The sequence below is a fragment of the Diplotaxodon limnothrissa genome, linkage group LG2 (assembly GCF_057381915.1).
Source record: "Diplotaxodon limnothrissa isolate DT_005_m linkage group LG2, D_limnothrissa_male_GT1.1, whole genome shotgun sequence".
NCBI classification, from domain to species: domain Eukaryota; kingdom Metazoa; phylum Chordata; class Actinopteri; order Cichliformes; family Cichlidae; genus Diplotaxodon; species Diplotaxodon limnothrissa.
The window spans coordinates 33454260-33477405 of NC_140597.1; the positions used below are offsets into that span (position 1 = coordinate 33454260).

Below are 23146 nucleotides of genomic sequence, written 5' to 3' on the forward strand. Positions count from 1 at the left end.
GAATCTGAGTAATGTCAAAAATAAGCCTCGGCATAACCAGCAGAATGTCTGTGAATTGTCTGTGAGTCAGTCTTTGCAGGATGAGCAGTGTCGTCACTACGTTTCTCTTTTTGCACCTGAAAACTTTTCCCTCTCGTCTGTGGTTTCCTCCTCTCCTTTTCCTTCCCCTTCTCCAGCTCCTTCTCTTTCTTCTTTTTCAACCTCTCCTCTTCCTTCTCCTTTCTTTCTTGTTCCCTCCGCCGCCGCCTCCTCTCCTTGGAGTTCAGTTTGTCCTCCGCCTCTTCCTCAGCTGCATTCCCAGTCCCTGGCATATCACTGAAGTCTTGAATCAAGATTTTCGGCACTTGCATTTTGGGTGCCTTCTTAGCCTTGTTGTCTTTGTGATGCTCACCTCTCAGTCTGCGGAAGAGACCAAAACGTTTAGGGGTGTCGGGCTGTGGCTGCTGCTGTGTGGGGGCTTCCTCTGTTGTTGTTGCTGCTGCTGCTGCTGCTGCTGCAGGCGGCAGCAGATCAGGAGCAGCTTGTTTTGAGGTCACAGCTTTAGGATTGCACTGTGACTCTGTGAGTTTGGCTTCTGGTTGATTTTCTGAAGTTTTCTGGGGGGTGGTGAAGAGATCCTCGGAAAGCCTGCGGGCTAGCCTGGAGCTACGTGAGGTGGATGACTTGCGAACGCAGAAATCAGCGGATGATCGACTGCTGCGACGCTCAGGGGTTTGTACCGGGGGCTCTTTTGCAGATTGAGAACATTGGACTTGGGGAACATTTGTTGGCTCAGAAGAAATGAAGACATCGTCCTCTCCTGCTGGAGTTTGTTTAATCTTTTCAGTAATTTCTTCCTCCTGCGTGGGCTCCACTTGTTGAACCTTTTGATTTGAGTCTTCAGGATCCACAGTAACCTGGCTTGTTGTCTCTTCAGGTGCTTTTGTCTCAGAGGTACTAATTTGTACTGAACTCTCCTCATCAGGCTCACTGGTGTGGTTGAGCTGATCAGCTGGTGCTGCAGACTCTTCCGTTTCCATGGGTGTTGCAGAGTCTGCAGGCTTCTCATAAGTCTGAGTTTCTGTTGGTGTTTCCTCTGTGATTTTTTGAGTATAGATGCATGAATCACTTTCAACCTGTGCCTCCGAGTGTACATTCAAAATCATTTCTTCTGTTGCCTTATTTGACGCCTCCACTGTGTCTTTTCCTACTGTTATCTCAGCTTTAGTCTCTGGATCATCTACTCCACCAGTGCTTTCTTTTTGTTGAGTGCATTCAGATGAAGACAGCATTAATATTTCTTCTTCTAGCTCCATTTCTGTCTTTGAATCTACTTGTTGTTCTGAATCGACTTCTTTAATTTCTACCTTTATATCGCACTGTGTGGCTGAATTTTCCTGATTATGTGTCAGAACCTCATTTTCTGTGTCTCTTTGGGTGTGGGACTCTGCTTCCTTTTCTGTTTGTACTAATGACTCAGTACTGTGGTATTTTACTTCAAGTGCACCTTTTTCTGTCTCCTTGATCAGCTCTTCCTTTTCCTGTCGTGATTCTGCCTCTGCTGCACTATTCTGATCATCAACAGTTAAAGCTTCAACACCTCTGTCTGTGTCCACACTTGTCTCACTTTTAGACTCCGTAACGTCTGCGTTCATCTCCACCTGTTGCACACTTTCAGTGTCAGCACTCTCTTCTGATTTCACGTCAGCTTGTATCCTCTGCTCCTCGCCTGCGTTTACACCTATTTGCATCTCGTCCTCTGTGTTTGTATGTGCTTCGGCTATTCTCGGTGTCTCACTGTGGTTTTCCTCCACAGCAACCACGTGTTTCTCTGCCTCTTCATTTGTGTCTTTGAGCTCTACTTCCTGGTCTTTGCTTTTATGACTTTGTTCTTCTAGCACTTGTGATTCACTCTCTGCGTCCAGCTTTTCTTCTTGTTCACAGTGAGGTGCATAATCAGGGGGATGAAGAATATTTTCAACAGTCTGATTTGGGGCAATCTTTTCTTCTTGTTCTGAAAGCATTTTGCTTTCATTTATCTCAGTCAGCTTGGTTTCATCCATATCACTGAGTTTGCGTTCCCCTGTCTCCCTGACTTCAATTGTCTCAGTCTTCCTGACATCACTTGTCTCCGTCTCCCTGACATCACTTGTCTCCGTCTCCCTGACATCACTTGTCTCCGTCTTCCTGACATCACTTTTCTCTGTCTCCCTGACAACACTTGTCTCCATCTCCTTGACAACACTTGTCTCCGTCTCCCCGACAACACTTGTCTCCGTCTCCCCGACATCACTTGTCTCTGTCTCCCCGACATCACTTGTCTCCGTCTCCCCGACAACACTTGTCTCCGTCTCCCCGACAACACTTGTCTCCGTCTCCCGGACAACACTTGTCTCTGTCTCCCTGACAACACTTGTCTCTGTCTCCCTGACAACACTTGTCTCTGTGACAACACTTTTCTCCATCTCTCTAACATCACCTGTTTCTGTCTCTTTGACACTGCTTTCCTCAATTTCAGCAACTCCTTTTTCCGTGTTTTCAGTCTGTTCTTTTCCCGCTGCTGTTTCTTCTGTTTGGATATTTTTGATTTCTTGAATCTTGTCAGGTGTCTGTGAAATTTCCTTCTGTTCAGTTTGTCCCTCTTTTTGTCCCTCTGAAACTACATCCTCCTCCTCTTTGACTCCTTGTACCTTCTTAAAGTCAAACTCATTCCAGCTTTTCCAGTCCTCCCTTCCACCCATTGAAAGATGCCTCACTACTTTGTTACTGCCTTCAGAGTCACCTGTGTTCCCTTTTCCCACTTTCCTCCACTTCTTGTGAAGGAGGGAAGGAGACAGTGAGAGAGAGGAGGCTGAGCGAGTTAGTGGGACAGAGAGGTTCCCTTTCTGTCTCTCTTTCCTCTCCTTCTCAATTTCATGCTGCCGAGCTCTAGCCCACGCCTTCTGGTATCCATGGCAGCGACCTCTGGGGTCAAACGTGGACGATGGTTTTTCTTTCCTCCACTTTTCCAGCTCCTTCTCCGTCTGCTTTTCCAAATCTTTACCCGACAGTGGCACAGAGCACACCTGAAACAAGAAGGGAAACTCTGCAGATAGTTTGTACCCCAACAACACAGTGTGTCCCGCCACAATACAAAACCTGTTAAAGATCCCTGAGAAACACCACAAAGAGCCTTGAACAGTTACCCCTAACCTCCAAATTCCTTAGATCATAATCCAATTGAGCAATTTTGACACACTAATTCCAAGCACCACAGGACACCTCCAGAGCTCCCACGTTCATGCCACAGTGGATCAGACATGTTTGTGGCTGAGCTGTTTTAGTAACTTACCAAGATTTATATCTACGTTATTTGATAGAATAGTGCCATTTTGTAAAAAAATTAAATAAAACAAAGTTAATGATAGAAACATGTTTTAAATTTACTCTTCAGGGTTTTTTTTATTTGCCTCATCTCTTTGGTTTGCAGCCATCTTTTTGAAAGGTTTTTGCTTTTGAGGTGTATCTTTTTACACTATTTGTGGCCATGATTAGTTTAATTTACTTGCTCTGTTGCTTTACAAATGAAAGCTGTTATCTTGAGGTAATTGGCAGAGAACAAGATGCTTCTCTATAAGCCTATCAGGTTTAAAAATCGAAATCTTACCTCTGCTATGAATTCGTCATCTTCATCGTGGACCTCCTCCTTAACACCCCTCAACTTCTCCAGAGTCTCCATTTGGCCCTGACACTGCTTCCTCTGCTCAGCTCGACCCAACACCCGGCGCACCAGCACCGCTGCAACCTGTAGCAGCACCCGGACCCCTACGAGGAAAGATGAGGGCGAAAGAGGAAGACCTGGTGAAAATGCTACATATCAGGTAGATGATGGCAGTGACCAAAAATGTAAGAATTGTGCAGATATTTAAACACTTCTATATATAGTGGACAAAACCATCGCTTTTAATAAGCTGCTATTCCTGCCAGTCCTAAGGGGGTTGTGTTAGCCTGAGGTCAGCTCTACCATAGCAGAAGAAGAGGTCCCAGACTCGGAGAAGCGTGTTGAATGGAAGGTGACGTGTGAACAGACACATCAGCCAGTCGGTGGCAAACATGAGGGGCTCCACTCCGTGGTTCTGCAGATGTTTGTGTGCAGCTGGACACGTCTTTTTCAAAACCCAGGTCAGCATGGCCGCATCGAACAGTACTCCCTCCTACACAGCACACCACAGTAGGCTCAGACAGCTGCCCAGCTTTCAGGGTCAACACATGATTCATCTTTGTGTTTGGGTTATATTTATAGCACAACTTATCAAGAATCAGCCTTGAAATCAACATCTACTCGCCTACGTGTTGATTATATGTATTATAAAAGGTAAAAAATGTAAAAAACAGAAGATGTGCATGTCCTCACCAGCAGAGGGCTGTAATATCCGGGCAGGTATTGCTCACTGATCTGAACCAGACACCAGAAGGCCTCCTGCCAGGTTACATAAGGTGAACATTAGGCCAATAACTGCTCCGTATTATAGAAAATTAGCACTGTATTCTCAGGATTGCATTAATACTGTTATACCTCTGAAATAAAAAGCTTAACAGGTCGATGAAACAAGCAAGGTAGAGTCGGTGTCTTAAATGAAGGTTGTTGTTTCTCCACTGAAATCTAATTATTTTAATGTCTTTGCAGCTGATTTATCAGACCGAAGCTAAACTGTTAATGGCCTTTACCTGAGCAGGCATGTTCATCAGCAGCACTGCAGCCACCGGCCCCTGAGCCTGACAGTAACCCTCATCTGGCTGATACTGGGTGTAAGCTTTCAACACCCGGAACAAACCACGCTGCCTGCAGACACACACACACCACAATCATCTCTCACACAGCCAGAGGTTTCAGTCACCTTTGACAAGAGTTATACATTTAATAACGAAAAGAAAGAAAGACAAGTGACAAGACTGTTTGCTGTTCTGTTGAATAAGCCTTTAACTGTGAAAGCTAAACCAGGGAAACTATGAAAAGATTGGAAAGCCACGCTGAACACTAAATAAACTGTATGGTTATTCTGCAGCTCTCAGCTTCAGAAACAAATAGCAGAAACGTCGCCTACCCGTGTCCGTCTTTGGACTGGAACATCTCGTGGAAAGGGAACTGCCGGTCCAGATCTCTCTCAATCACATCCACCCAGCTCTGCAGAGCCGGCTGCTCATCCAGAGTCTGATGCAGAGACAAAAAACATAAAATGCATACCAAACAATAGATTTTTGAGTCTTTAAAATTCTAAGTAAGTTAGTTTGTTTTTCAATATTATAAATAATTTAACTTTTACTCAATAAAATATAAGAAAACAGTGATCACAAGATCTCACAACTTAGAACAGTATATATAGATGATCAGGCATAGACTGTATATAAACAATGGACAATATAGCCTCCAGGTCTAACAGAAAGCAATGTAGAAATGCCTTAAACCTGCATTTTGTTTAATTGCCAGAAGGGGAAGACTCCTGGTGGGGGAAAAAAAAAGTCAGATTGCGTAGAAAAAATTAGAAAATGACCCTCTTGGTCATATTAAATTATTTCCTGATAGGTTTACGGCCTTAGTCGCTAATCTGAAGTGGTATTTAATGCAAAATACAATTATAGTCCCATTTATAGTTAAACGAATGATAAAGACGGCATGATTTAGGGAATGTGATGTTGCTGCTCTATAAGTATGTAGTTTCCTAAATTTCTCACTTAGATCCATCAATCACTCGTGAACAACATGTTGCCGGCCAAATAGTAAACCAGCACTTCAAACTCCAACGAGAGACAACATGGTGGCTATGTCCATCTTTTACATAAAGTCTTTGCAGCTGGACTCTTGCACTTTCTTAAACCATCCCAGTGAGAGTGTTTGTTTCTCTTGCCTCGTAGAGGTTTTCATGCTGTTTCATCCTGTTGGCAGCTCCGCACAGCAGAGGCCAGCACTTGGCTCTGAGCGAGGCAGGGATTCCTTTCTGACACTGCACTTTGACCTAATGAGAGACCCGGAAAACAAACGGTTACTGTGCTTTTTCCTGATGTGTCACAATGTCTGTCATGTATAAGGCCCATCGCCCATCATTTGGTGCCAGGGTTTATTTTCGGGCATCTTTGACGGGACGCACCTTACTGCTCTTCTTCGACAAGATGCGATCCCATTGGTCAATGATCTTTATCCACTTGGCCTCCCTCTGCCTGACCAGTTCAGGTGGCGGGCCCAAACTCCTGACACAGCACAGCACATGAATCACCAGGTAAGTATTTTGACACGTTTCACCTGTTTGCTGAACAATTTAAATTCTGGAGACCTTTGTAGTGCTGTGTCGCTGCACACTGTTTAGTGTGTTGTCATTACAGACACACAGTGCTCCGAAAACAAGACAGGAAACAGGAAAACCACACGTTAGCAGTGTGAAGTCTCTATGGCAACAGGTCAGGATGTTATCAATGAAGAAAGTAAAGATGACAGGTTGCAGTTTGTTCAGTTAGTTTTAATGCTTAGTTTATACCGCCTCGTGTGCAATCCCCTGCCAGGGCTATTATCAAACGCACAGTCAGCTGATTCTGAAAGTAAAATTGCACTTTATTTTTCAAGTACACACACCCACTTTCAGTTCAGTCATTATGTTTTTTGCAATATTTTTTTTTTTTTGTGGATTATATGTAAAGAATATCAAGTGTAAACAATCTGTTTGTGCAGTTTCCGTACTGAAGAAGGCCCACTGTGGTTGAAACCACTTGGCTTTTTCACTGATACGCTCAGCTAAATCATTCTAAAGCATCTCCTCCCCCTTTGCTCTGCTTATGAAACTGCCGTAAAGCCACGTTATTTGCAGGGGTCATCCTGATTTCTTTGTTTCTTGACGTGTTTCCAACTGACATGCATTCTTACACATTCTCCACTACACCAGTATAGCCTGAATGTTCCTTTCTTTCACTCTGTGTGACTTTTTCTCTCAATCTTAACATCTCTGCTCTAACAATTTGTCTTTTAACTCTTTATTAATGGCATTTAGTCCACCTGGCTGTGTGCGTGTGTGTGTGTGGGGGGGGGGTGCAAATGCTCCTCTGTCTCTTAAAATCGGCAGATTTAAACACTGTTTCAACACTTCCTGGTCTTGTCATGGAGGAAAATTACTTTGTGTGCTGCTTCAGGGGGTGTTGTGTGCCCACATTAGAAACTCTTAGCTCATCTGGAACCTTTGTCTTTGCTCATATAAAGACAAAGCAACAACCATTAAATTATCTGATAATATTTAATATTTAGTTTCAAATTATATCTTCTGACAGCAGGTGCAAACCTTACTATTACCAAAGTCCCTGGGCTTTCTGATCTGTGTGATCTCGACAAGGTCGCCCTGCACGTCTTTTAGTCCCTTATAATAAAAAAAAAAAAAAATCTCTTTAATGGGAGAATGAAAACTTAGATCCCCTGGTTTTGAACAGATCACCAACAGCACAGTAAGAGTACACAAGGCGCAAGGTGGATGTGCTCACCCAGCTGTGGAACCATTGGTTAAGATGAAGCCAAAGCGGTCTGTCTCCGGTTCAGATCCAGAGCTGTCCTCTTCACTGAGGTTCTTCTGGGCTGGACTCGAAGAATTCAACATCTTAGCTAAAGAAAAGAGGATGGGCTCGTCATCCAGTATGCAACCGATGAGGATGTGTGCGTCAGAGATGTTTAAAATCTCAAACATCCAAGATGGTAAACAGCTTAACCCCACTCTGCAAACGTCTCTGTGCACGTTTTCACCCTCTCTCTCTTATTTGACTCGGGATCTATGAAATCTGCATTTTCCAAGTTGAGAATGAGAGTAAAGAAGTGTACCAAGCCCCCCAGCCCCCGATTTTAAGTCATAAACATAACCACAGCTGTTAAAGCTTTTAAAATATACATTTAAATGTGACTACCTTTTACATTTCCGCCCTGTTTGATTAGTTGGCTGCTGAAGAGGTGAAGTGATCCTCCAGTGATGGAGGAGGAAGACAAACTTCCTCTCTCTCTCTCTTGCTTTCTCTCATATGCTCTCATTTGTTCACCACGCCTTCATTTCTCACCGTCACAAATGCAGTTTTCACATAAACTTCCGCGTCACAAACAATGACGATAAAATTATGGAGTGGTTTGTTTTTTTTTTGTTGTTGTTTTTTTTTACTGTCATGAAAATGCCGTTAAACTGCTTAAATATGATTCATCAGTCATCACATATAAGTGATAATTGTGCAATTGGGGCTTTTCTGTCATTTATAGGACTTCCTAATTGCGGGTGGGAAACAAGAAGGCCTATGCGTACTTTAGGAAGCCAGGTAAATTAAATAACTTGTTACTTTCAATGGCAGGTAAAATAATGTTGCGATTTCCTAGGTGACGGTGAATACAACATCAACGTGGAGGCCTTGAATGCAGCATTAATAGCATTGCACAGTTTAGGGACTATTGCCTCCTTAGTGTTGATCATCATAAACTTGTGCCAGTGGTAAGTCTAAAAGAGATTTACATTAATAATGACGCAAATTAGCTAGCATTGAGAATAGGCTATGTTCATCTTATTGTCATGTTAGCTCGATTATACTAAATTACCGTAAATTAACTGGCTAACATGGTTGCAAAGTTGCTGACCGATGAGTTTACCTTTATGAGGAATGCTTAGCGCATTAAAACATTTTTCATCTGAACGGAAATATATAAAAACTAAATAAAGCTTAATTAAAGAAATTAGCTTGGCAGCATTAGTGTACCAGAGCCTAATTTTGCTAACTGTTATGCTATTTGAAAGGAGGCGTTCAGGTGAATCGTGTAGACTGTATGTTAGAACCAGCGGCTGGGTTAAAGGCTTTATCCTGTCATTGGTCAGGACAGCTGGTCCTTCATGTGTCCGAAAAACACAGGTAGTTCAGATTAAACCTCTGTGGTGGATTGTTTTTTGATCGTATACGTATTTTTATACTAGCACCGATACAGTAAAGGCATCGACTGATTTCTCTCTGGGTTTACATGTTAAGAAATACTAAGGTCTTTATGTAATGTCCCTGCTTATAGGTTTTTCAGCTGATCGACTTTCCTGTGTATTTTACGATTTTACACGGCGAATACTGGTCAATAATCGAGGGATAATCCGAGAGTGCATTTCTTCCGATTCAAACAGCGTCCCGTGAACGTAGCAAATCGCTAACGTAATATTTGGGATTTGGGGCGCCAGATTACAGGATGACTCGGATCAGCTGGCAGTCTGTCTCCCTTTTTTCACTCCTCTGTTGTTGTAGAGAAGCTTTTCTGGGTTAATACGACATTTATAAAAATATTTGCTGCAATATTGGCTCCACTGAGCGAACCCTTTACAGTCAGGTGAAAAGGGAGTGTTTTACGGGACTTTGCAGTAACCTGAAAATTATGTTCCTGATGCAAGAAAATGAGAAAAAGAGCGCCCAATTTAAAAAAAAAAATCCTACTAGCTTCAAGAAAAGGGAAGTATTATTGAGGAAAAAGAATGGGAGTACCCGGAGAGAACCCACGCAAACACGGGGAGAACATGCAAACTCCACACAGAAAGACCCCGGCCTGATGGTGGAATTGAACTCAGGACCTTCTTGCTGTGCGGCAACAGTGCTAACCACCGTGCATTAACCTATCCCCACAAGCTGCATGTCTTTGGACGTCCAAAGACATGCAGCTTGTGGGGATAGGTTAATTGGATAATCCAAATTGTCACTAGGTGTGAATGTGCAAATGAATGTGAGTGCGAATGGTTTTCTGTCCCTGTGTGTTGGCCCTGCGACAGACTGGCGACCTGTCCAGGGTGTACCCCGCCTCTCGCCCTATGACAGCTGGGATAGGCTCCAGCGCCCCCCGCGACCCTGAAAAGGATAAGCGGAAGCGAATGGATGGATGGAAAGAATGGGATCTCCAAGAAACAGACAAAAGGAATCAGCAGATGCAAGTAAAGCCTGGTGAAGCTCTGGGGAAAAAAAAAAGAAATCCTCCAAGAGAAGAAACAACAGGGCATAAAACAGAGAGAGATGCAATGCAAACTCCAAGACATGGAGATAAAATACAGAGTGCTGAAAGCAAGGTGTGATAAGAGACTGCACACAAATGTAGAGTTTCTTCAAGAGAAAAGGTTAAAGGAGATAAAACAGAAAGAAATGGATTGCAAGCTTCAGAACATTGAGAAACACAACAAAACAAGTAATGCTTGAAGTTCTGGAAAAAAATAAGTATAAAAACAAGTGTAAAAAACAAGTGTAAAAAATATAGGTATAAAATAAGTATAAAAATAAGAAATGGGTAATAGCTGCATGTGTGCTTGTGTGTGTGTGTGCGTAATATGCATACTTTACTTGTTGGATCCAAATCCCAGAATACATTTGGCATAAATGACATAAATCTCCCCTTTGATCATTGATCAGTAAATCTCACTGCATATAAATTCTGAAGTCTGATATAATTTCATTAGTAAAGCTGCTCAGATGGTTAAATGTTGAACTTTGTTGCGATTGCTTTTCTCAGAATCACTAACCCCCGTTTTGATTTATTTTTGCAAGTTGCTGATTTCACACAGGTCCACTGCTGAAACCTTCTTTGAGTTTTTCATTCAACAACAATAGTCTCAGGCAATAACTATGTAATTACACTTAGTATGCGACAGTACATAAATGTACATAATGAAAATGTATACTCTTTAGCATATATTAACTCCTGGACGTAAAATAAAATATACAAAAGAAAAAACTCTGATTTTAAATCACATTTCAGATCACCACAGTAGGATATCCACAATGTAGGATTCAGGCATTTGTTTTAGTTCAACATCACAATCATTCTATGAGTAGTTTACAGAGCCAGTAGTTAACAGCAGTAACTTCAGCTGCTTCAATTCATTGGCATTAGCAAGCATTCCTTTATACACAGCATTTCAGTCAGGTTGAGGTCTGGACTTCCATGCTGTAGATTTGCTGTTGTGCTTGGGGTCATTATCCTGTTGCATGGCCTAATTTAGGAGAAGCTTTAGGTGTCGGACAGATGGCCTCACATTTCACTCTACAAAACTCTGACATACGGAGGAGTTAGGCACCTGCAAGGTGCCTATCTCTCGTGGCTACAAAACAAGCTCAAATCAGAAACCTTGCACCAGCATGATTGAACAGTTGGTTTGAAGTGTTTGTGCTGTGTTTGAGTTTTGCTGAAGGTAGTGCTGTGCAATATGGCCAAACCTCCACTTTGGTCTCATCTGTTAAAAAAAACTGTGCTCCAGAAGTCTTCTTCAAGGGCAGCTTTACCAACTTCAACCATGTCGTCTTGTTCTTTTTAGAGAAGAAGCTTCCTCCTAGCGGCCACTACTAACAAGCCACAGTTGTTCAGTCTTTTTCTAATTATACTGTCATGAACTTTAACATTTAACATGCTATCTGAGGCCTGTAGAGGCTCAGATGCAGCTCTTGGGTATTGTGCAGTTGTGAATTTCTTTTTTCACGTTTACTCTGAGAATCTTCATTCTTCTAACTATTCTTTACTCTTTTAAAAGCTTTCTCTGCTCAGATGTCTGCAGCACTGAGTCTACGTCTTCTCCACTGCTACTCCAAACAAGGTACTAATGCAGGTGTCATTAACACAGTAATATTTAAGTGCACAAAATATTCAGATCACACGTGTATGTCTCTCCAGGTACATTTGGATATGGCTGCGGTGCAATTCGCCCGCTGAGTCTCAGTGTGCAGAGAGACGGCTACAGTGAGTACACACACCAAGAGCTGTACATATATATGAATCTCCAGTGCAGTGACCACATCAGCATGCCAAATTTGTATTTACTCTTCTACTCCTCTCTCCTTTTATTCTTCTGTCAGAGTATGTAAATGCTCAGGAGCTGCCAACAGACATGAGATCCATCACTGACCGGGCTGCCACAACCCTGCTTTGGACCGAGCTCTTCAGAGGTCCCGTTGATTGTGTTTTCTGTGCTGATAGCCTAGATTTGTAGCCTGTAATGCTCCATGTCACAAAGCTCAAATCATCTCAAACTGGTTTCTTGACTGCAACAATGTTCACTAAACCACCACCTAAATGACCTCCACAGTCACGAGATGTCAGTTTAACAGCAAATTTGGGATGTGATCCATCAGGAGATTCACAATGTGAATGTGCAGCTGACAAACCTGCAGCAACTGTGTGATGCTATCATGTCTATATGGACCAAAATCTGAGAGGAAAGGCTCCAGCACCTTGTTGAATCTATGTGAATAGAATTACAGCAATTCTGATGGCAGAAGGGGCTCCAACCCAGTTCTACCAAAGTGTATCTATATAAAGTGCCTGATTTGTTTATCTACTGTTATTAATCATGGCCAGAAATTAAGTTAATGAGGTCAGTATACATCCATCTTATTCATATGAGTCAAAAACTCAGGCTTCATACGCCTTTAAACAGTACATTCCTCAGTACAGGTGAGTAATTGACCTCTTTTCAACTAACTCAAATCTTGCAAATCAATGTGTGTCAGAGACAGTGGGCCCTTTAAGTTTTTTTTAAATTTTTAATTATTATTTATTTATTTATTTTATTCTTTGCCTTCACGCAGGTTTGGCAATGACCATGAGTTATCTGTTCCGTGAACCTGCCACCATCAACTACCCATTTGAGAAGGGTCCTCTGTCGCCCCGCTTTCGTGGGGAGCACGCCCTCCGCCGCTATCCTAACGGAGAGGAGCGCTGCATTGCCTGTAAGCTTTGTGAGGCTATCTGCCCTGCTCAGGTAAACGCATACACACACAGTCCCTTTTATTATGATAGTTGTGTTTTGGTTTTTTTGACATGTTGAGGTTGTCTAGAAGATGTACTGAAGTACAAACAAAGCGTTATACGGAACGAGAAAAATGAATGACATCACTTTGACATGGCATAGCTGTTAGCCATGGATGATCAGGTTTGAGGGTTTTTAGAAACTGATGGTTTGGCAGCGGCAGTTCTCTGGGACTGATAAAAAGACATTGAATAACCGCTTTTTCAACCACTGTAAGAAAAGAAGAGCATTTCTGAAAACACAACATGTTGAAACCTTGAAGCAGACCAGTCACAGCAGCTGAAGGTTTCCAGCTGAGAACAGGAAACTGAGGCTAGAGTGGGCACAAGTGCAATAGTGTGGCAGATATTTTTGAACACATTTACCGCTCATTTAAACATCACCTTCTATCCGAGTATTGTTGACACAAATAACTTCCATAATCCCCAAATCTCACCAGAACTGCCTTGTGCTCTCATGTGGTTTCAAGTGCTTCTAAGCTTCTAAGCACCTTGTTGCATCTGCAGTACTATGAAAAAGTCTTCAGTCAGCCCTCATTGATTTCTATTTTGCTTCAGACCAGCAGGATTTTCTTGTAATTTATTAAAGAGCTCTTCAGCAATGGCTTTCTGTTTCTGTGTACATTGGCTGCTTTTTCCCTTATTTTCGATGCACTCTAGTCCTGTACCTAACCACTTTCTGAGGAATACTTTTTTTCTTAAGCCACTTAGCACTCATGAATGAATCATTCAAGACAAAAAAAAACACCTAAGGATGAGCCGTTGCTGTGCCTACAGCTTACACATAACAATTTAGCAAAGAATCCATTTTAAATTGTGTCATAAGACACTTTTTATATCCGGGAAAGATCTGAGACAGGACCTAAGAAATGCATCTTGCTCTACACTCTATCCATCTACTGTTCACCAAAACCTGACCAAAAATGGGCTCAGTGGTAGGGTGTCTGTCAAGAAACATTCTTGAAACCAGATTATTGTTTTGAAGCTACCAGTGGATCATGAATTGCTAATCATTCAGGATGTTTTGGTTATATGAATACATGTATATCTCAAAAGAAAGAACAAAAACTTAAAGTTTAAACTATTGCTTGATGGGAAAACATAGACTGCTGGAACATTTCATTATTAGCAGGGATAGTGTTAAGGAATGCAAACAAAGAAAAGAGGCTGAGGTATGCCAAGTTAATCGGGAACTGGGACTGAAAATCAGGGGCAAAAGGTTTGATGGAGTGATGGCTCCATATTTAGTCTAAATTGTCATCATGACATGCAGAGGAGGTCGGAAGAGAGCTACAGCAGTGAGTGTCTACACACGGTGAAGGCTCTGTCATGGTTTGGGGCTGCCTTTAAGCCAAAGGTGTTGGAGATCTGGTCAAAATGGATGTAATTATGAACCCAGAAAAGTATAATCAGATTTTGATCTGATTGGCTTCATTTTTCAGCATGGTAATTATCCCCAGGACGCTGCCATTCAGTAGAAGCATACCTAGATAGTGTTCCACTCTGTACGTTTCTGTCAGTCATGGATCGGCCTCCCCAGAGCCTGAACCTCGACATTATTGAAGCAGCGTGGGATCATCTAGATAGAGAACGGAACAAAAGCCAACCAACATCCAAAGAAAAGCTTAATGGCTCTGAAGACGCCTGAAGAACTATTCCTGACAACTGCTTAAAGAAATGATATGAACACTGCCTAAGAGAGTTCAGGCTGTGCTGAAGAATAAATGTGGTCATACTAAAATTGTATAAAATTCTCTACCCAATGTGGTGTTGCACATATTTAAAAAAAATCACTGTACATATTTCACATCTTCCAGAAGAAAACATGGGTGAGAGTGAGACAGTTCTGAAGGTAAACAGGGGTGTAATGTCTCTTCACTCAGTAGCTGTTTTGAAATACCTCAATTTGGGCACTTATGCTAAAACATTATCTAGATTATGTATTATTTATTTGTTTGTTTGTAGTCAGTTCTCAAAATGTCTGTAAAATGAATGTTGCTGATATTTGAATGCTTCCTACTGTTGTGCCAATAAACATGATGCTTCCCTTTCCTTTCTCTATTGATCTCAGGCTATCACTATTGAAGCTGAGACTCGAGCCGATGGCAGCAGGCGGACCACACGCTATGACATCGACATGACCAAGTGCATCTACTGCGGCTTCTGCCAGGAAGCCTGTCCTGTTGATGCCATTGTTGAGGTAAAAACAAGTGTCCTCCAAGTTTGATGAAGCTGAACAAGCAAATGATAATGTGGGGATCTTTCACTGTCTTTACTCTAGTTCAGTACAATAAATTTACAACTGAAAAACTCCACTATTCTACCCAACCCTCCTTCAAAACAGACAGTTAATGTCTTTAAAAAAAATTGAATTCCTCCTTCAGGGTCCGAACTTCGAGTTCTCCACAGAGACCCACGAGGAGCTGCTATACAACAAGGAGAAGCTACTCAACAACGGAGACCGATGGGAGGCTGAGATAGCAGCCAACATACAAGCAGACTATCTGTACAGATAGACTCACTGTGGGAAGGTCCTGTATGTCCTCCTGATATGCATTTAAAGAGATTACTGGCGGTTTTACAGTTATGCCAGCGGGTTCCGAGTGGTAAAGCCTCATACACTGAGGAAATTCTATAAAAAACGCACAAATTGTATGCCTCTTGGGTGTAGTTGTACTTTTTTGATGTTGAGCTGTAGCACGTCAAAGCTTGCAATATAAGAGTATATTATTTGAAATGTTTGTTTTAAAGATATTGACAGACCTGTTGCAAATTTAACTAACCGAATTGAAATTAAAGGGGAAAAACCTCTGAAACTGAGAAGATGTGTTTTGTGGGTTTTTTTGTCTTTTATATTATATCCAAAACTTGACTCTTGTTGGACCAAATCCCTTATGTTAAGTGAGTTAATGACTGTGTTTTTAATGGTTTATTAGGCTATTGTTAGATGGTTGTAGCCTCCAGTGTAACTATTGCCGGCTGCAGTTGTGATGCAAATAAATTACTTTTAAATTTTTAGTCAATAGAAAAAAATATATATAATTAAATATGGTTATTCAGGGTTCACTGGATTATCTGCGTTTTCGAGTTGCTTAATAAATAAAAAACTGACCAACTGACTTTCAACTATGTCATTCTAGTTTTCGAAATTAAAACGCACTTGTGTTTTTGAAGCCAGCTCTGGTAAACAGATGGTAGTTATAGAAATTGATTATTATTTTTGTAGTACACAAAGAAAGAAAATAACTTTTCATTCACTGACTTGTATGTGGTAAGTGTACCAACATTACTTGGTCTGACCTACGAAGCTTTGGCTAACACTAAACATTTTGGGTATTGGGCTCTTTTGTCTGCCGCATGTGCATCCAAAAGTTGTTCAATGAAACGAGGACGTTGCTGCTATCCTGTGGGTTTTTTGTTTTGGTTTTTTTTTTTTTTTTTTTTTAACAAATTACCTCAGAAATAAACAGCTCGTAACCATACCCAGCTGCCCAGCCTCAGCTGCTTGTCTGTAGTGGGAAATTGTGCTTTTCTAGCTACATGTGAATGTCTTTTAGGGTTGGATAAGTGTGTTTAAATAAAGACTGAATGCTGAATCACGTTCAGTTAGGACCGTGTTGCTTCTTGATGCGTTTTTGCCGCTGCAAGGGTCACATGATAAGGGCGGAAACTGACTCATAGTCCACGCTGAATCTCCCGCGAACGCAGCCATTTACTCTTTCCTCTCTTCGAAGTGTTACCGGTGAGTCTCTGAATTCCTCTCACAATGCGGGCTATCATATATTTCAAGTTTGCATTCGTTGGGATAAAAAGTCAGTTAAAACAATGGGCAACTTTAACTTTGCGATTTTGTAGCTGTATCCACGTGAGGAATGGGGCAGCTGGGGAAGGCCGGTGGTTTTTCTTATGCGGCTAACTAGCTGTTAGCTCGATGAAAAGAATGGCTTCCATGCTGTGCTAGCTAACGGGTTAGCATGCACGGCTAACCCTCATTTTTTCTGCTTTGTTCTTGGGACTCGCGCGTATTCCTGTAAATACATATTCAGTATTTTTGGCAAAATATATTGTGGATGCGTGGAGTTGCATTTATGTGTAGAGAATTATTTAGGCTGGGTTTGACTTGGAGTGTAGCGTGGAACACATTAGATGGGCTTCCAGTCGGATTGTTTCAGTCGAACAAGAAAAAGTGCGCTCGCCCGTCGTGTGGCGCACTCACTCTAACGTTTTTAGCTTTCCTAGCTAGCAGCCGTTGGTATTGAAATACGCATTTAGAAGCGCGCTTTCGAATTTTCGATTGAACGCAAATACACATTGGACACACAACATGAATTAAACCTTTTTCCACAACATAGCTGCACCGTTACACGTTTACTCGTTACGTGTGCATGAACGTTAGCTTGGATGGAAAATGCTAGAAGTTATGGCTATGTAACAAGCTATGGAGTTTAGCTAAACGATCAAATCGTAGAAAACTGCTCAAAGGACCAAAATAACATCTCAACAAATCATAGCTTATGTCATATTTTATCTTCTTGAAATGCCATTTAAAGTAGTTGCTAGCACTGCTAGTTGGTGTTGACGGACAACGTGCTAATCAACCATCCCGCCTCGTTTTGTTTAACAGAAAAGTCGCAACCACGGCGGACTCAATGGCACAGTGTGTTCCGGTGGCGGTGTTTAAGGTAAGTGCTTGCTATCTAACATAAATTGATGTTCCATTTCTCAGCCTTTTAACTAAATGAAGCACCGCTATCTGTGCTAACAACGGTCAGTGTGGTGAACCAGTACCAACCAGTCTAGACTAACTGTACGTTCTGCATCGCAGTTGGTGTTGGTAGGAGATGGAGGCACCGGGAAAACGACTTTCGTGAAGAGGCATATCACAGGAGAGTTTGAGAAGAAATATGTTGGTAAGTACTCGCTTGCCAGGAAGGAAATCAGCTCATTCTTTTAGTCTGGATGTGGTAATAGATTTGAAAGCAGGATGTAAGATGCCAAATGTGTTAAATGGAACTACAGGGAGCAACATGTCCTGCATGGCCTTTATCTCATCACCATTTACACCTTCATTCTCCTTATTCATTATGTCTTTGCTTGAAATTTCAGCTACTCTTGGAGTAGAGGTGCACCCACTGATTTTCCACACCAACAGAGGAGCGATCAAGTATAATGTGTGGGACACAGCTGGTCAGGAGAAGTTTGGAGGCCTGAGAGATGGCTACTACATTCAAGGTGCTCCTTGCATCCTTCGCACGCTGCTCAAGTGTCACGTTTTTAAAATTCATGTACCTTGGCTTTAGCTGAACAATACATTAATGCTTTCTTGCTTCCTCAACAGCTCAGTGTGCTATCATCATGTTCGACGTCACTTCTCGAGTCACCTATAAGAACGTGCCCAACTGGCATCGTGACCTGGTCCGTGTCTGTGAGAACATTCCCATTGTTCTTTGTGGCAACAAGGTGGACATCAAAGACAGGAAAGTCAAAGCCAAGAGCATTGTGTTTCACCGCAAGAAGAACCTGCAGGTAATAACTGCTTGCAAAAATGTGTATTTTTGAATTGTAGAATAAACTTTTGAGTTTTGTCATTTCTAACTGCTGCAAATTGTTCTACCCGCAGTACTACGACATTTCTGCCAAAAGTAACTACAACTTTGAGAAGCCTTTCCTGTGGTTAGCAAGGAAGTTGATCGGTGATCCCAACCTGGAGTTTGTGGCAATGCCTGCCCTTGCTCCCCCAGAGGTCCAGATGGACCCATCCCTTGCTGCTAAGTATGAGGAAGAGCTTCAAGTGAGTATCACTGTACAGACTCATTTGTCTGATTTGGATGAATATATTGTAAATTTTACTTGCGCATCTTCTAAATGTGGAACAATCTGAAACATGACTTTGTTCTTCCATATCCAGGTTGCATCACAAACAGCACTCCCAGATGAAGAAGATGACCTCTAACCTGTTACCTAGATTTGTCCCTCCCTCCTCCCCCACCTGTGGACAGGAAGTCGTTGGAGTTTTGCCCCCTTACTGTAAAATCCCTTTTCAGATTTTTTTATTTTTGAATTTTTTTTGTTTTAAAACTTAAGTAAAAAAAGAAAAAAACTTGGTGGAAAAGTTGTGGTTCTAATTTCACTGTATGACACACACCCACCCTAGTGTTGTTGTTGGCATGGCAACGTGCTACTCTTCATCGTTGAGCACCCTCCATTGCACTTACCCAGCTCACATAATGCTGTTGTACGGTGTACTGGAAGCACTAAGGGGAGTAAACTTTGAATAAAAACATTCTCGGTATAACACGGCCGTGTTTGTTGTGATTTGCCTGCACGCCAACGATTTCAGGTCACAGGGAGCGCCTCGTAGTTAAAAAGTGGCTTTAGCATATTCAAGCATCTTGGTGAGGATTATTTGATGCACAATACAGGTTCCTGAAACTCAGATGGCTACAAGAAACTAATAGAATTCAGCATTTACTTTTGTGCTCTCCTGCAGTCACCAGTAAATGTTTCATATGGAATAAGTCTCATGCCATAGCTTTGTCTGCAACATTGCCCACAGTAGGTCAAATACAACTAGATAATGCTATACTGACATTTGTCCAAACTTACTAATTACTACTGTTGGAATCAAGTGGATACATGGAAACCTGAAGTAGACAATGATAGCCTGTGTCTTGGTGAGCCTTTACAAAGTGTGGTAATAATGAATGCTTTGCTTTCAGGTACAGCTAAAGGAGATATACAAACCATTTAATCTTAAGAGTGTGCCATTAAATTGAAAAAGCATGCAGACTGTAGGGCATTATGGGGGAAAAAAACTGTTCCTTCAAAGCTTTGAAAGGCACCAAATACTTTAAATATTTGTGTCAGATAACATTGTTTCCAGTTAGATGAATCTTGAGTTTAAGAATGCAAAAGCTGGCTATTGACTGTGTTTCATTGGCTTCAGATTTCACTTTAAAATATAACTGATTAAAGTTTGATATAGCCAAAAAGATCTAAGGCATGGGCATGAATGTCATGGCAATTTGGGGTTTTAATGACTTCTTTGACCAGTCCTTTTTTTTGGGATAGAGTGAATGTACAGCATACATCTTTAATGACTTAACAAAACAAGAATTGGGTGCATGAGTGAGAATTTATTTTGAATTTACTGCAATCCATACAGGGTCAAATGCATACACATATATTGCCATTAATATTTTGGTTAAATGTTCCTTAGCAAGTTGCCTTTTGAACAGATGATGTGAAATCATCCCAACCTGGAAAAAGAGCAGGTCAAAGAAATCAAGAGTAGATTTCTGAATCAGTACTCTTATAGATAAGCTTCTCAATAATTTGTTCCTTATTTTTGCCCTAGTTTACACCATGTTTGCATGGAAGTATGTTCAACAGTGCTGTGAAAAAGTATTTGCCCTTCCCAGTTTCTTAGTATTTTAGCATATATGTCACACATGTTTCAGATTATCTAACAAACTTTAGTATTAGACAAAGATAGCCCATGTAAATACAAAATGCAGCTTTTAATCGTTGATTTCATTTCAGAGAAAATGTTATCCAATCACACAGGATCCTGTGTGAAAAAGCAGCACCCCTAAACCTAATAACTGGTTGTGCCAATCTCAGGAGCAAGAACTGCAATCAAGTGTTTGTGATAACTGATAATGAGGCTTTCACATCGCTGTGGAGGAGTTATGGTCCACTCTTTGCACAATGGTTTTATTTCAGCCACACTGGAGTGTTTTAAAGCCTGAAAGGCCTGTTTAAAGTCACGCCAAAGCATCTCAGTGAGTTTTAAATCCAGAGTTTGCTTCAGCCGCACCATAATCATCTACTTGTTTTTTAAGCCATTCTGAGGTGGACTTGGTCTGTTTCTGCTGCTTAAATCAAGTGCACTTGAGCTTCAGAGCATAAACTGATGGCCGAACATTTTCTTTCAGGATTTTTTGATAGGAAGCAGAATTCATGGTTCCATCAGTTACGGCAAGTCATCCAGGTGCTGAAGCAGCAAAGCAGCCACAGACCATCAAACTACCACCACCATTTTTACTCTTGATGTGATTTTATGAAATGCTGTGTTAGTTTTACAGCAGATGTAATAAGATGCAAAAAGTTCAGCTTTTGTCTCATCGGTCCACAGAATATTTTCCATAAAGTCTTGAGGATCGTCAAGATGTCTTTGACAAATCTGAGACAGCACTTTGTGCTCTTTTGGTCAGCAGGGGCTTTCTCATTGGAGCTCTAAATGTAAGAGTGTATGCTTAACAGAGTATGTACACTTTAAATTGTCATTTTACTGAAACTGAAGCACTTAAAAAAGTGCTATAGATTATTAAATTATTCATGCATAAGTTCCAGAAAAAGGTCTCTGCCAATCCTCCTTATCTGCAGAATAAAGACGAATAACATGAATACACAATTTCAAAATGTAATGACTACAAGGCACATGTCGTAGCCTGTGGCTTCTTCCGCTGACATGCTCATATCTATTTGAACAAAACGCTAAACCTTAATTTTCCCAAGTTGCACTACTGAGCATGTTTGTGCAGCGCAGTCTTCAGGTTTCCACATCGCAGCCTCCTATAATTTGCTACGATTGGCACTGGAGCTCATTTTAATGCTACCAGCCATGCTTGATGGGACATGTCTTCAACTCACAAGGTGAGTTCAGAGACAGCAGAACAAAAAATGAATCTTATAACATCACTCTGCCTCTGCACAGTGAGGCTCAGTGGAGTAGCCAAAAGAAATGTGTGAGTGGAAGGAGACTGAACGCATTGTTACCATTTAAAGTCATAAAGTAGCTACCTGAGTCCCAGATCCTTCACTGGACGCACGTGTGCTTTTATGAAAACTCACACAAGATGATGCCAGTGATGGAGGGTTTCATCTTAAGCTCGTGACCACTAGGTGTCACTCGTGCTTTTCCCTTTCCCCCTTGCTTTTTAAATTGAGGGCACAATGAACGCGCCCTGTAGGGTTATGTAATAGATTTCTGATGCACCGTCACTGTGACGTGTGCCGGTTACTACACGGATCTGGGTGCAACATCATTCACCCTCCACGCAGCGCCATATGTTCTGATTCAGACTCGGGTCCCACTTTACGTTTCACAATTTAGTCGTTGTGTGTTGAAAGCGTAGTGAAGAAGAAAACCGCAAAATGAGGAAATAGACATCTATATCCAGTTCTCAACAGTTGGTTACAAGCTGTAATAAAACTCTTCTTTATCGGCTTAGCTGGAAGGAAATGATCACGATGCGTTAGGTGACGGTGGGAGAGAGGAGAGTGTGATTTTGATCCCTGACACCCAGCTGTAACATTAGGCCTACATTCATGTTTACTGCTGCTGGCTGCTGAACACACTGCACATGTGAAAATACGAGTACACGTATTGCACTAAAAATATGCAGTCATTATAACAGGATAGAGATGCCTGAGCTTAGGAAGATATGTGTTTGCTCCTTTCCCCTGGTTGGCTGACTTAAAACCTCCGTAACCATGATCTGATTGATTTTTATTAACACACACACACACACACACACACACCACCCCAATAACGCTGCTGTAATGCCGTCAACCCTTAGTGCTACATTTACTTTACGTTAAAACCGCGAGATTTGTCATTTCCAATAGGGAATATTATATTTCACAGTAAAGTGAACCAACCAATAAAATGTATGGTCTAAATAAGATAATTTACCTGAGAGATCATATTATGAGTCCCCCTTAATAATAAAAGCCTGTAAACAACCATGGGAGTTTTTTCTACATTCGATGGGATAAACAGTGTTTATGATTTAGTTTATAATTTATATTTTACTGTCCTGGGTCACTTGTGCAACTGGGAGTATCAAACACCACAATTAAAAATAAATACATAAATAAGTATGCTTGATCACTTGCTTTAACATGAGCTTACTTTAAAATTAAATTGTCTTCAGCTCTCTCCAAGGCTTTCTAAGGGGGGATAAAAAGTGATGTTTTATTTATAGTGCCCTCGATGGTTAAGGCAAAACATCCCAAAACGCAAATGAATAGAGGGCATCAGTAAAGACTTTGCTGTAAAGAGTAAGGTGGTGAATTCTCCAGTAATGCTGCAGGCCACCATATCAGTCATGCTGTTTTCCTCTTCAAAACTCATTAACTCTCATAACTCTTTGAACTATGACCTTGAGGTGTAAACATACTGGCATGGCAATATGATCCATGTGCTGAAATAAAAAAGAAAAGACACAGCAAAGATAGACCTGATTAATAGATGTAAACACGTTCTAATTGGTTTTAATTTAAGTTGAGTACTTTGCTCTTGACTGAAACTCTCTTAAACGATAGATTAATTGTGATGACTTTTGGTTCAGACATTCATGGTAG

At 41.4% G+C, this 23146-nt stretch overlaps 3 protein-coding genes across 4 annotated transcripts; 2 read left to right on the forward strand and 1 right to left on the reverse strand.

Annotated features, from left to right (window-relative positions):
- Window positions 1-14: 14 nt before the first annotated feature.
- Window positions 15-7589, reverse strand: tbc1d10c (TBC1 domain family, member 10C). The gene is made up of 9 exons (XM_085371728.1): window positions 7477-7589; window positions 6105-6204; window positions 5865-5972; window positions 5064-5170; window positions 4687-4801; window positions 4373-4438; window positions 3983-4172; window positions 3626-3783; window positions 15-3044 (listed from the first exon to the last, which is right to left on the reverse strand). Exons 1-9 carry the CDS (start codon window positions 7587-7589, stop codon window positions 15-17), a joined length of 3987 nt encoding a protein of 1328 aa, XP_085227854.1.
- An 810-nt stretch (window positions 7590-8399) lies between these two features.
- Window positions 8400-15568, forward strand: ndufs8b (NADH:ubiquinone oxidoreductase core subunit S8b). Of its 2 annotated transcripts, none has more exons than XM_085371750.1 (7): window positions 8400-8456; window positions 11502-11564; window positions 11642-11707; window positions 11824-11913; window positions 12556-12728; window positions 14847-14975; window positions 15160-15568. In XM_085371750.1, exons 2-7 carry the CDS (start codon window positions 11516-11518, stop codon window positions 15289-15291), a joined length of 639 nt encoding a protein of 212 aa, XP_085227876.1. In that variant the 5' UTR covers window positions 8400-8456; window positions 11502-11515; the 3' UTR covers window positions 15292-15568. The 2 variants fall into 2 exon arrangements, with proteins under 2 accessions (XP_085227876.1, XP_085227867.1); XM_085371741.1 differs by lacking the exon at window positions 8400-8456 and adding an exon at window positions 11401-11419.
- An 889-nt stretch (window positions 15569-16457) lies between these two features.
- Window positions 16458-19062, forward strand: ran (RAN, member RAS oncogene family). The gene is made up of 7 exons (XM_085371762.1): window positions 16458-16517; window positions 17400-17457; window positions 17601-17685; window positions 17882-18007; window positions 18114-18301; window positions 18396-18566; window positions 18684-19062. The coding sequence occupies exons 2-7, from the start codon at window positions 17425-17427 to the stop codon at window positions 18726-18728; spliced, it is 648 nt and encodes a 215-aa protein (XP_085227888.1). The 5' UTR covers window positions 16458-16517; window positions 17400-17424; the 3' UTR covers window positions 18729-19062.
- Window positions 19063-23146: the final 4084 nt, after the last annotated feature.

Bases quoted from the DNA above. Each gene is read 5' to 3' on its own strand.
- tbc1d10c (XM_085371728.1), bottom strand. From the start codon at position 7,589: ATGTTGAATTCTTCGAGTCCAGCCCAGAAGAACCTCAGTGAAGAGGAC. The intron at 4,439-4,686 runs GTAAAGGCCATT...GTAACCTGGCAG, and splicing joins TGATGAACATGCCTGCTCAG to GAGGCCTTCTGGTGTCTGGT. The intron at 4,173-4,372 runs GTGAGGACATGC...TGTGCTGTGTAG, and splicing joins GATATTACAGCCCTCTGCTG to GAGGGAGTACTGTTCGATGC.
- ndufs8b (XM_085371741.1), top strand. The intron at 11,565-11,641 runs GTACTAATGCAG...ATGTCTCTCCAG, and splicing joins CCACTGCTACTCCAAACAAG to GTACATTTGGATATGGCTGC. The intron at 11,914-12,555 runs GTCCCGTTGATT...GCCTTCACGCAG, and splicing joins TTGGACCGAGCTCTTCAGAG to GTTTGGCAATGACCATGAGT.
- ran (XM_085371762.1), top strand. From the start codon at position 17,425: ATGGCACAGTGTGTTCCGGTGGCGGTGTTTAAG. The intron at 17,458-17,600 runs GTAAGTGCTTGC...TCTGCATCGCAG, and splicing joins TTCCGGTGGCGGTGTTTAAG to TTGGTGTTGGTAGGAGATGG. The intron at 18,302-18,395 runs GTAATAACTGCT...TTCTACCCGCAG, and splicing joins ACCGCAAGAAGAACCTGCAG to TACTACGACATTTCTGCCAA.